General features: G+C 46.7%; 1 protein-coding gene across 2 annotated transcripts in view; it reads right to left on the reverse strand.

Annotated features, from left to right (window-relative positions):
- The window catches only part of LOC122476397 (T-cell surface glycoprotein CD1a-like), a 49,773-nt gene extending 44,184 nt beyond the window's left edge, over positions 1-5,589 (reverse strand). The window contains exons 1-6 of one of the 2 annotated variants that reach the window (XM_043569019.1): positions 5,075-5,583; positions 4,256-4,522; positions 3,292-3,570; positions 2,817-3,095; positions 2,399-2,489; positions 1,682-2,254 (exon numbers count right to left, since the gene is read on the reverse strand). In XM_043569019.1, the coding sequence (XP_043424954.1) occupies positions 2,209-2,254; positions 2,399-2,489; positions 2,817-3,095; positions 3,292-3,570; positions 4,256-4,522; positions 5,075-5,135 (1,023 nt within the window). In that variant the 5' untranslated portion in view covers positions 5,136-5,583 and the 3' untranslated portion in view covers positions 1,682-2,208. Of the gene's footprint in view, positions 1-1,681; positions 2,255-2,398; positions 2,490-2,816; positions 3,096-3,291; positions 3,571-4,255; positions 4,523-5,074 lie in introns of those variants that run through there. The other variant, XM_043569017.1, reaches the window with a different exon arrangement.
- Between the last annotated feature and the right edge of the window lie 7,845 nt (positions 5,590-13,434).

Raw genomic sequence — 13,434 nt, forward strand, 5'->3', positions numbered from 1 at the left:
CAGACCCTGAACAAATTGCAGCTAAGTCCCTTTCCCCTAATTAAACCAGAAAATTCCTGTACTAAGAAACTATTTAGAAACAACAATTAAAATCTTAAAAAATCAAGAAAGCAAAATTTTCAAACCCCAAAGACTATAATGACCTTTTCCTCCCCACTACCTTATACTCCAAATGTCCCTGCTGCATGGTCAGGGCTTGAGAAATGTTTATTGAGTGAATTAATGAAATCTACAGTAACTGAAGTCTGTCCATGGATGTTTCCACTGCCTTTGGGGTCATAAGTCACAAAGAGTCCATGTTCATTATTCACGGAGTCTGTCTGTGCAGATTGGTCTTCCTACTGGCATTGATTGGTAACCCCAGACACATGTGCTCATTGATGTTCATGGACACATAGAGTGGCCGACATGTGTCACACACCCCACATGTTCCCCGGTGAGGATGAACCAGGTACCGCTCTGCCTTCCTGTGTGAATTCCCACACTGCAAACACGTGTCCTATTCATGATCCATTTGCCACACTTTCCGCATTTACATGCTCTTTCTTGGTGATTTTGTATTTAAAATGACCCTGAAGCCCAGAGCTACAAGGAGCATGGGTGGTCCTAAGCACAGAAGGCGGGATGTGCCTCACAGACAAAAACACCTGTGTGGGTAAGGCTCACTCAGGCTCACAAGGCAGTTGTGGGCCATGAGGTCAGTGGCAATGAATCAACAATGCAAAAATCCAGGAAAATGAACAGGAAATTTGTGACGTCCATGTGGAGCCACTCCAGAAAGTGCTAAAGTCATATTTAGGACACGATGATGACATAACAGTAAAGGAGCTATATTCATGGAGGCATGAGATGGTGACCATTTCTTGCTTGTTTCTAAGAGGATCATGGGCAGCAGAGCTGTGAGACTGAAAGCCAAAGACACTGGTGACCACAGTACCCAAGGCTGGAAATGTGAAACACTTCTGAGCTGGCATTTCAGTATAGGTAAATAAAGCATATATATATATATATATATATATATATATATATATATATATGCTGTCTTTAAACAAAAACAACAAAAACACACATGAAACAAGGCTGTGTATTCATCAAGGGGCAAAAGCTCCAAGATCTGTAACCCTTTATTTCCCCCAGGAATAACAGCTCATGTGGCTGACTCTGTGCCCTCAGCGACTGTAACACAGAAGCCACGAATGTGAGGATGCTCTGTATGCCCTCTCCCTGCCAGACCCCCGTTCTTTCCTGAGCACAACACTCTTGTTCTCTTTTCTGGGCCCACTCGTTTCCCTCCAAGGACACACTCACAGCGCTACCTCTCGGGCATCGTATTTTATGCACCTGTAAATCCCCTGCTGATTTTCTTAAAAAGAAAATTGTGATGCAGTGAGCCCCAAGCCCCTATATTGCCAACAAACCCCAAGGTGACGTCTCTGCTGCTGTCCTGAGGGCCTCAAACACCCAGGACCTGCATCTGCTCTCCTCCTTTCATCCACAACAGGTCCACTCCAACAGGTGTCTGGTTTAAATAATAGAAATATCCACAGACAAAACTATGTTCTCCTCAGGGGTTCAGAGATGTCACCAAGGAACCATGAAGGTATCAAGTCTCGAGGAAAAATGAGAAGACCTTTCACAAAAAGAGCATCAAACATCTCAACCACCACAAACATGACAAGAATCACGAGAAAAAGAAAAAAGTATAAAATTGGCATAAATTCAACACAGGTATTTGTTGAGGACATATTCCATGCAGGTGAGACTCTTTGCCAAGGATACAAATATTAAAAAGACATGGACTTTGCCCACAAAATGTCTACGAATTAGAAGGGAAAATGGACCTAACTGCGTGGTCACAAAGGATGGGAAGGGAGGCATACATTTCCAAAAAGAAACTAAAGGTGGTGTGAAACTCTCACAAAGCACAGACTCCTTCCACTTGTGAATTGGGGAGGGCTCCCAGGAGGAAATGACGTCTGTTGCCTGTGACCCAGGGAGGTACTCAGACTTCATTTTACTTTGAGAGAATTTTGAGCTTTAAGTCCCAGAAAGAGGTGAGAACAACACATCCCACTAAATGACACTCAGCTGATATTGACAACTGATCATTGAGCAGAAAGGAAAGACAAAAGTTGCACACAGAGACTTGCAAATCCATCACCACTGAGCTGGGTTTAGGTAAGTGCTGGAACCGGGGCTGCAGGGATCTTACTCCAAAGGAAGGCCAGTGCACTGATGTCTCCAGTGTGATTTCCTGGGAGGAACAGATTGGAAATGATCTGCAGCAGGTGGAGGTGAGGACTCCAGGGGGAGGGACATGGATTTGGAGGAGGGCTGAGGACAGACAGGAAGGTGGGGACACAGTTGGGAAAGAGCAAGAAGGTGGTTTCAGACTTACCAGCGCTTCCAGAGCCAGAACGCAAGACCTGCCAGAAGCACCAGGGGCACGACCACCGCCAGGAATACCAAGCCCACGGGGCGGTGCTGCTCTGTGGGTTCGGTGCACAGAGGGTGTCAATTCCCATCCACCCCGGGTTGACCTGCACCTTCCTGGTCCTTTTTGCTCCCGTCACCCTCTGCCTCACCAACCACCCTTCCTCCTTCTCCTCTCCCATCCCTGCTCACAGATAGACCCTTCAACCAACCCTCTGCTTCCTGCTACATCTACAGGACCCTCACACCCAGCTCTCCATTTCTTAGGTCACTAAATTTTAGTCCTTTATGATCTGGAGTCCCTAGAATCCCAACTTTGTCTCTATCTCTCCTGCACTGCTGGAGGACCACCCTTTCCCAGCTGGGCACCAGCCCTTTCTCACCCCAGTAGAGGACAATATCCTGGCCTCCTAGACTGCTGTGTCTCACTCGGCAAGACAGGCCGGCTGCCTCTCTGGCTTCCACATCCAAGGACGTCTGAAGATACCATGTCCCGTCAGAATTGGGCAAAACGTCACTTCGTCGGGTGCCCTGTTGCTCCTGGTCACCCCGCATCCATGTCACCCACACTGGCTTTGGGTAGAAGCCAGAGACGTGGCATACAAGGAGCAGATGGCCAGGACCAGGACTTGGGCCAGTGGACAGCCAGGCCTCGGGCCTCACTGCAGAGACAGGACAGGAATTCTCAGACTGAGAGGGAAGATCTTCACGTCAGTTGAGATACATACATCACTCCACCTCTAGAAACCTGTCAGCATCATCCCCTCTCCTTGGCACCTTCTCACCCTGAATTTGAGGAAATGTGGCAAATTTCTGAGTGCAGAGAGAAAATGGTTGGAGAGAGGGAGCAGGACTGACCTTGTCGCTGCAGATCTGTCTTTCCTGCGTCAAGAAGACCCAAGAGGAAATGGGGGCAGATGTCATTGATTTGTGCCTGTGTTCTTACATTGACCACATGGTGCTGATTGAAGACTGTGCAGACCTGCTGAGCCCTCCTTCCTCCCTTTGGAGATGGCCACCATGACGTGTTCTGGAAGTTCATGAGATCTGATCCTTGATATGCAACCCTCACAAATCCTACTGATGCTTCTCCAAGGTGCAGCTCACAGCCTCCTTCCAGCTGGACCTGAAAGGGATCTGGGAAAAGGAGGTATGAGATACAAAAAAGGGGGAGGGAAAGAGATGAGATGTGGTAAATGGAAGCCAGGGACAGTTGAAGCAGAAAGAGAAACTGAGGGTATTAGAAGGAACGGGAGAGTTTGGTTTGAGTGAAGGCTTAGAGAGAGGGGAAATGGTGGTCGCTGGAGACAGAGGAAAAGGTGAATGAGGAAGGAACAAATGTTGGAAGAGAGATGGGAAGGTGTGGGCAGAGGACAGGGAGGGGGTAGCTCTTCCTCAGAAGAGCTGGGATAAAACCGTCTGGGGTGAAAGGAGGGCAGGGGGTACTGAAACACACAGACAGAAGTCACTGAGGGGATTGAATGGAGAAAAAAGCACATTTCAAGGATCAGTCACAGAGTGAGGGAGAGGAGGATGTCTGGCTGCAGGCCAGGGAATGGGGTGGTCACTGCACACATTACTGGAGGCCTCAGGGCACAGCCTGAGGTCAACGAGAGTAGGGGAAGGAGCAGAAGACATAAAGCTTTTTGAGAATCAGGGTCTGGCTTCTGCCCCGTGAACAGAGGGGTGTGATTCAGTTTTACAATGGGGAGTCGAGAGGTTCAGCAGCCAGTGGAGGGTCTACCCAGGAGGAAGAAGGAACTCAAGGTTACACACACACCGACCACCTCCATCCCACCTGCCCTGAGGGACCTGAACTCACATTCAAGCTGCCATTGACTGACGTGGTCCTGAAATACCTGAAGAAATCTAATGGAGTTCGAATGGAATAACTTTTCCAGTTCCATGAAATGCTGATTGCTGAAGTTGCCCCTGGACCAAGGCCGCAGGAAAATGAAAGCTCCGGTCTTGCTGTCCCAGCCATGAGTCTGCAGCTGTCCCAGCCAAGCTGAACCCTGATTTTGTGCCCGGGCACGGTTGTAAAAAGAGGCGGTCAGGATGATTCGAAAAGTGATCGGCTCCTGGAAGTCTGTGCCAGAAGAACAGACAGACTGAGGAAGAGGAGGGCAGAGGGAAGGAGAGAGAATCAGCAAAAGGGGCCAGGGAGGGGCACCGAAATCTGGAGGACTGGGAGCCGTAGTTCCTTCTGGAGACATGTGCTGCCCCAGAGCCCCGAGCTTGGCACCCACCATTCAGAAGAGCACAAGGCCCTGGGGTCAGGGAGGCTCAGGGAGGAACCAGGTGGACATGCCTCACTCCCCAGGGATGTGCTGGGGAACCCACACCATGTGTGCACACGCGCACAGACACCAATGCACACACGGACACACACACTCAGAGTTACACGTGATATGCACACACATAGACACAGACGCAGACACAGACACACAGACACCCACCCACACACGTGCACACACGGCAGAAACACACAGAGGTACACACACAGGCACCTATACACACATACTCACACACATATGCACACATGCACACATGTACACAACAACATATGTGCACACATGACACACATCACACAAATGTAGACAAACACTCTTGCACCGACCAGGCAGGGCCACATCCTCACCATCGTCACTGTCACCGCCTGGGACAAGAACCGTGAGCAACACCAGTTGCAACAACAGCATCTTATGTGCAGATGTTCTTTCTTTCTCTCAGAAAGTGGGTCTTTGGCGTCTGTTCTCACAAACCTCCCCACATGCAGCCCCTCTCTTCTGACTTCCTTCTCAACACACACGCCTGCCCTGAGTCTCCGCGACAATGCAAATGGGCTCCGCCCTCAACCCTGGACACCTACTCAGACTCTCACTTCCCCTCCGGGTCTGACCCTCCTCTCGGCTTCCAGCTTCTCCCTGTCACCAGCCTCCGTTGTGCTCCCTGAGGCCCTGATTCAGGCCCTGTTCAGGCTGGGGAACAAGTCTCGTGTGGCATGGAAAAGGGACCCTACCTCTCATGCCTTTTCTCCTCATCCAGACAGTAACCCATGAAGACACATGGCTCCCCAGCACCCAACCCTAGACCCTGCTGTCACCCTGTCTCTCCAGTCCTTGGGACACTGCCCAAGAACTTCCTTCATGTCTCACCCTCACCCCAGCCCGTTCACATCTCTGATGTGTCACTGCTTTTGTTAAAAAATAAAATCAACCAGATAAATTTAAAGGTCACCCTCCAGTAATTGGGAAGAAGAGGGGGTCTGATCATGCAGATGACTTCCCCTCCTTGGGGGAGGGAGAGGGCTCATGTGACAGAGGACCTCATTTGTAAATTCCTCACTGATGCATGAAGACTTACATTTCTGGGGGAGGCTGGAACTGCACTTAGGTTAGGTATTAAACAAGGTTTGGGGAGTTGGCCTGGCCCAAACCGTCATTTTGAGCCCGTGGTCCTTTCTTTCCTCCCTCCCTTCCTTTCTTCCTTCCTTCCTTCCTTCCTTCCTTCCTTCCTTTTCTTTCTTTCTTTCTTTCTTTCTTTCTTTCTTTCTTTCTTTCTTTCTTTCTTTCTTTCTTTTTTAATTTGCATCCAAGTTAGTTAGCATATCGTGCAATAATGATTTCAGGAGTAGAATCCAGTGATTCATCCCCTACATATAACACCCAGTGCTCATCCCAACAAGTGTCTTCCTTAATGTACCTTACCCATTTAGCCCATCTCCCCACTCACAACCCTTCCAGAAATCCTCAGTTTGTTCTCCATATTTAAGAGTCTCTTATGTTTTGTCCCTCTCCTTGTTTTTATGTTATTTTTGCTTCCCTTCCCTTATGTCCATCTATTTTGTATCTTAAAGTCCTCATATGAGTGAAGTCATATGATATTTGTCTTTCTCTGACTAATTTTGCGTAGCCTAATACCCTCTAGTTCCATCCACATAGTTGCAAATGGCAAGATTTCATTCTTTTTGATTGCTAAGTAATACTCCAGTGTGTGCGTGTGTGTGTGTGTGTGTGTGTGTGTGTGTGTGTGTGTGTGTATCTCACATCTTCTTTATCCATTCACCCATCGATGGACATTTGGGCTCTTTCCATACTTTGGCTATTGCTGATAATGCTGCTATAAACTTTAGGGTGCATGTGCCCCTTTGAAACAGCACACCTGTATCCCTTGGATAAATACCTAGTAGTGCCATTGCTGGGTTGTAGGGTAGTTTTATTTTTAGTTTTCTGAGGAACCTCCATACTGTTTGCCAGAGTGGCTGCACCAGCCTGCATTCTCACCAACAATGCAGAAAAGATCCTCTTTCCCCACATCCTCACCAACAACTGTTGTTGCCTGAGTTGTCAATTTTAGCCATTCTGACATGTGTGAGGTGGTATCTCACTGTGGTTTTGATTTATATTTCCCTGATGATGAGTGATGTTGAGCATTTTTTCATGTATGGGTTGACCATCTGGATGTCTTCCTTGGAGAAGTGTCTATTCATGTCTATTGCCCATTTCTTCACTGGATTATTTGTTTTTTGGGTGTTGAGTTTGAGAAGTTCTTTATAGATTTTGGATCCTAACCCTTTATCTGATATGTCATTCACAAGTACCTTCTCCCATTCCTTCGGTTGCCTTTTAGTTTTGATGATTGTTTCCTTCACTATAGAGAAGCTTTTTATTTTGATGAGGTCCCATAGTTCATTTTTTTTATTTGTTTCCATTGCCTTCATAGACATGTTGAGTAAGAAGTTGCTGTAGCCGAGGCCAAAGAGGTTGCTGCCTGTTTTCTCCTTAGGATTTTGATGGTTTCCTGTCTTACGTTTAGCTCTTTCATCAATTTTGGGTTTATTTTTGTGTGTGGTGTAAGAGTGGTCCAGGTTCATTTTTCTGCATGTCTCTGTCCAGTATTCCCAGCACCATTTGCTGAAGAGACTGTCTTTATTCCATTGGATATTCTTTCCTGCTTTGTCAAAGATTAGTTGGCTGTATGTTTGTGGGTCCATTTCTGGGTTCTCTGTTCTGTTCCATTGCTCTGAGTGTCCTTTCTTGTGCCAGTACCATGCTGTCTTGATGATTATAGCTTTGTAATATTGAAGCTTGAAGTCCGGGATTGTGATGCCTCCATCTTTGGTTTTCTTTTTCAAGATTGCTTTGGCTATTCGGGGTCTTTTCTGGTTTCATACAAATTTTAGAATTGTTTGTTCTAGCTCTGTGAAGAATGCTGATGTTATTTTGATAGGGTTTGCATTAAATATGTAGATTGTTTGGGTACTATCCACATTTTAACAATATTTGTTCTTCCAATCCATGAGCATGGAATATTTTTTCATTTTTTCTGTGTCTTCTTCAATTTCCTTCATAAGCTTTCTATAGTTTTCAGTGTACAGATTTTTCACCTCTTTGGTTAGGTTTATTCTTAGGTATTTTACGGTTTTTGGTGCAATTGTAAATGGGATCGATTCCTTCATTTCTCTTTCTGTTGCTTCATTATTGGTATATAGGAATGCAACCAATTTCTGAGCATTGATTTTTGTATCCTGAGACTTTGCTGAATTCATGGATCAGTTCTAGCAGTTTTTGGTGGAATCTTTTGGGTTTTCCATATAGAGTATCATGTGAAGAGTGAACGTTTGACTTTCTCCTTGCTGATTTGGATGCCTTTTATTCCTTTGTGTTGCTGATTGTTGAGGCTAGGACTTCCAATATATGTTGAATAACAGTGAGCCCTTGTTGTTGTTTTTTTAAACACTTGCTCTATTTTCTTTTCAGGATTTCCCCATGATTGCCTGTATAACCGTATCAGCAACAAACAGTTTACCATTATTTTTAGGGGAGAATCAGTTGCCATCAGAGACACCACAGAACATTGAAATGTCTGAAGAATACCCCCTCTGTGTGTCTTGCAGTAATATATATTCACTCACCAAACAGTCACTTAGCACCAACCTGGAACCAAGCACCTTGCTCCATGCATGACAATACAGTGTTCACAACGCAATTGCTTTATTCAAGGAGCTTTTAGTCTACTTGGGAAGAAGAACACATCAGTCATGAACTATATATTTTGGTGTGCTGTCTTCTTTTAATGTGCAGACTCTAGACTAAAACAAGCCTGCTTGAAACAGTATTTACTCAAGCAGTGACCCTTCCTGGTGTTTGCCCTCTCAGAATCTTGACTCAGTGGTTGGCTCAGGTGTTTCTATCCCCACTGGAACTGGATCCCAAATCCAACAGGACCTGGCAAGTGGTAGGCACTCGATGATTATTTCTGAATGATTGAATAATTCAATTCAGACATCAAATTATTCTTAAAGGTTATGGATTATTACTGTGACATAAAGTGTATTAAGTATCAAAAAGTAGTAGTTGTAATCCTACTTGATAAAATGAGAAGATTACACAGTTTTCTGTAGGATACAAGTTTATGTTAATAATCATGAAGTTCACACAGGATCCTAAAGCAAGTCTCCCATTATTTGTAATATGAAACTGAAAGGGCGGGGCTACACCCGCCGACTCCATCTTGTTCTGTGTCCTCCACCTTGACCACGCCTCCTCCCCTTGAGTAACCTCCCGCTTACCCATTCAAACTTCCCGATCAAAACACACCCCGCGACCTGCCTAAGGGGACCCTGACCCTTCCCCAGACAATCGGCTGAGGCCACAGCTGTTACTCACCAACTGCCCCTAGACCCCTATAAAACCTTTGTGCTTTTGAAACTCGCTCTCTCTCCCCAGCATTTCACCGCTGCCTCGGTGCAGGTAGGGGATTGAGCTCAAGCTAGCTCGAATAAAGGCTCTTTGCTTTTGCATCAGACTCAGCTCCCTGGTGGTCTTTGGGGATCACGAATTCTGGGCATAACAAAACCATGAGAATTTGTAGCACATGGAGTTAATAGACTGTTCTGGAATCATGTATCCAGATTCCCTTCTTACTCTTCCTGCTTGAATGAGCTGGCCTTCTGGGACATGCTGACCTTCTACTTCCAGGGTGTTCTTAAGTGTTTAAAGACTCGTAAGTATTTGTTTGTGCTTTATATCATCTGGATAATGTGTTTGGGCTTGTCTTGTTATTTCTTGGTTGACGAGTAAAGAGAAATAATCTCAGGCTAATGAGAGAAAGATCATCTTTTTTGGAAAGTTCTGACAAGAACATTGAAAATTAGAAAGAGCTCACTCCCATACTTCAGATTTTGAAAAGCTGGATGATCAAGATCACGTCTCCTGAATCCATCAGAGCTAAAGGATCAGATCAACTGGTTAACCCAATATCTAGGGAAATACAGACCCACCCAAGAAAATAGAGTATGTAAACCCTCGCTTACTAAAGACAGGTGCCAGAGGCTCCATAAGCCAGAAAGAATAATTCAGCTCCAACTGTTAACAAATGACTGAAGGCTCGTTGAGTACTGGGAGGCCCTGAGAGTCACAGACTTGGGAAATTCACTGTATCTCTAGGCTTTTGTCCATCAAATTCCCAGCGCTCCTGACAGGCTGGAGTCCAGGATACAGATCAAGGAACTGCCTTCCTCTGGCACAAGCTTGAGGCCTGACAACAGCGGCAGCATGAGAAGGTCAGAAAGGAGCTTTAACCTGGTGTGGGAAGGGCAGAGAGCCCCACTACTTCAGGGCACAGTGAGCCACTCTGCAGCTGGAGGAAGAGCCAGTGGGGGAAGGGACAGGAACACACCTTGTCCCAGACTAAGAGGCTCCACCAGTTGAGGCAAAATCAGGAACACTCAAAAGGCCCAGTCCCCAAACTGAAACACAAAGCACCTGGCTGAGGAGAAGACTGGGCCAAAGCAGCGGTGGTGTCCCCTTCTCTGTCCCAAGCAGGCCAGCCAGCAGGGAACCAAAGGCAGCTCCTGCTGGTGGGGGGACAAGAGGATGAAGATATCAGAGAGAAAGAATTTCCTTTGCCCTTCAAGTTCCTTCTAGCTGCACTAAAACTCAGGTTGACACGGGGTAGATTAAGAGGAGAAAATCAAATTTAATTGCATATGTATGGGGAATCCACACTGACACGGAATTCTAAAGACAGTGTGGTGACATGAAGCATATGTGAGTTCAGGAGGTGTAGGGGCCTAAAGATACAAAGGAAAGGAAGACCACTGGCAGGACGGTGAGAGGAGAGGTTTGGAAAACAAATAGGTGCCCTATTATGCAGATACGTTTCTTAGGAAAAGAGGAATCTCTCTTAATAGCTCTCTTCCTGCTACAGGCAGGCAGGTGAGGGAGAGGTAAAGACCTTTTCTGGAATTTGCTGGGTTTTGGCTGCTTTTAACTCAAAATAATGCTAGGGGCAAAGTAGCCCATCTGGGGAAGGCCTGCTCTTGGCTCCTATAAAGATAAATCATCCTGAAGCATATCCCAAAGAGAATACTCACAGTGAATAGGAACAAAGCCCTCAGGCCAACACCCCTATCTACAAAGAAAGAAAGGAGAGAGGGGAGAGGGCTGTGAAAGCAGCAGCAGACACAAACCCAGGCCCCTAGATGAGACAGACTGAACCCCCTCCACCACACTGAACAAAAGAGCAGGCACACACATTTCCATTCCAAAAAATATATATCCTAATTACCTCTGCGTCTTAGCCTACTGACATGTCTGCATTTTGATCAAAAATTATTAAACACAGGCAAATAAGAACGAGGGGGCGGTGCCCCCAGGCCCCTAAAACAGTCCACACTTGCCCTCTGAGTCCGTGTGCCCACAGGAGAGCAACAGTTAGCACATTCAACAACAACAAAAAACCACAACGGTGACAAGAAACTCCGTGACAGGTTGAGTGATAAAGACTTCAAAGAAAGGAGAAGTTTTCTATTTTAAGGCCTTGGAAAGCACTTTTCTTCCTGCTGTTTAAGTAGGAGGCCTCCCATTTGCTTTTTGCACTGGACCCTGTAAATTATAAGCCTCCAAAAATTTACAGCCATGAGTGTAGTGTGGGGAGAGTGGAGGGGCTCGGGTCTGGTGTGGGTTTGGGCAGGAAGGAGAACGAAGAATGATTAAGGAAACGAGGAATGTCATTTTGGGACCAAAGTGTTGGGACCTGGGCAGAGACACCAATGGTCATAACAGATGCAGAAGGAGAAGGGGGCCAGAAGACAGACTGTCAGCAAAAAGATTTAGGGGTCCCAGTGGGCAAAAAGACAAAACATAGCTTTCCTGACACAAGAAAAGTCATTTTAGGCCCCCAGCCATCCTGTAAAAGAAGGTAAGAACAGCCACTATCAGGCCAGGAGATAGCCTAATCCTATCACAAGAAATCAGTGGTAAATTTCCCAGACCTTCAAAAGTCAAGACTGACCTGACACACGCTCTTGAGTTATCTTCGTAGGATGTGAACTCCTCAGAGCACCCAGATGCTGGAAGCTACTGGAGCCAGGGAATCGGTAATGCCCACTCCTGCTGGCCTCATGACTGACCTGAACTCTGTCACCTTCAGATGACTTTTGCCCCAGTACCATGCTGAATTCCCCATTGCACAACCCCCTTCATGAGAATGTGTGCATAACCCTCATTTAGAACTTCCTCAATTTTGTTGTTAGGGTAAGCACTGCTTTGGGAAATCTCCCCAGCGTTCTCCTTACTTGCCGCAAGTAAAACCTTCCTTGTCCTATTCTTTGGCTCAATTGTGTCTTTTGGCTCAACACCCACCAACAAGCAAGTACAGTTTTGGGTAATAGAAGGAGGAGGAAGAGAATGTGGAGGAGAAGGGAACAGAAGAGGGTTGGAAGTTGAAGTGGAGCAGAGCCACTCAATCTTCAGCTCAGCTCCTGTGGGCAGAGGTGAGACACAACCAGGGGTGCAGGAAACAGCTGGCACATGAGTCATGGTTCCACTGAGGATCTGTGACTTTCTCAGCATAGGGATCGATGGCAGGCCACGCCCAAGATGGGCCACTTTGGCATGAATATCACTGTGAGTTAAAAGTAATCAAAACCCAGCAGATCCAGGAAAAGTTCTTGCCTCCCCTTGAATTGTCTAAATTTACATTGGAAAAAGAGACTGTACCAGGAAGAGAACTATTAAGAGAGATTCCTCTTTACCTAAGAAACTTATCTGCATCTGCATAATAGGGCACCTTTGTTCTCCAAAGCTCTCCTCTCACCTTCTCACCAACGGTCTTCCTCCCCTTTGTATCCTCAGACCTCTACCCCTTTCCTGAGCTCACATAAACTTCATGTTGCCTCACTGTCTTTGAAATCCTATGTCTGTGTGGAACCCCTGTATATACAAAACTAAATTTGATTTTCTCCTGTTAATCTGTCTCCTGTTAAATGAGACAGTTTAGTCCAGCTACAAGAATCTTGAAGGGCAGAGGGAATTCTTCCTCCCCAACACTAGCCAGCTCCACTTCTGCATGAATGCTCACCTTCAGTGGACAGAAGACAAGTTCTGAAGGAGGAGAAAGGAGGGGGGCTTCTCAAGAGAGACAGCAAACTGGGGACAAGAAGGAGTGGCTGTCGGGTCACTGACAATCATGTGCTCCCTGGACACAGGAGCCCCAAAGGAGAAACAGGGGAGGTGTTTGGAGCTCAGCTAGCAGGGTGCCCACCCTCAGGGAGCAGGGCATCTTCCATGTCCCCAGACCTCCCTGAGGCCCTTCTTGTGGCTCATTGGTGTTCGGGCCTTGAGCACCCTCATGTTTCTCTAACAGCCTTTGCTGGGTGCCCCCCAAATACCATCACAGCTCTTGAATTCCTCCCTCCTCAGGACCCAGATGTGAGCCCCATCCCCACACAGCCCCACACACTCATCTGATGTGCCCTCCCCCACAGAAACCTCAGCTTCCCTGCGGTAGAAATCCACTGTCCCTGATGACCACGTGCCTTTTACTGAGCTTCTCATTCCTCCACCACACTCTGCCTCCTGTTTCTCTTCTGTCTGGCTGACCTCCAGCAACATTTCCTGCATCTACTCTGTGTGCTTCTCACCTTTCACACCAAACCTCTTGTACTAAGAGAGCTTTGGACTGAGCATCAAGATAATTCCAGGCTGGGACACC

Source organism: Prionailurus bengalensis, chromosome E4 (assembly GCF_016509475.1).
Source record: "Prionailurus bengalensis isolate Pbe53 chromosome E4, Fcat_Pben_1.1_paternal_pri, whole genome shotgun sequence".
Lineage (NCBI taxonomy): Eukaryota > Metazoa > Chordata > Mammalia > Carnivora > Felidae > Prionailurus > Prionailurus bengalensis.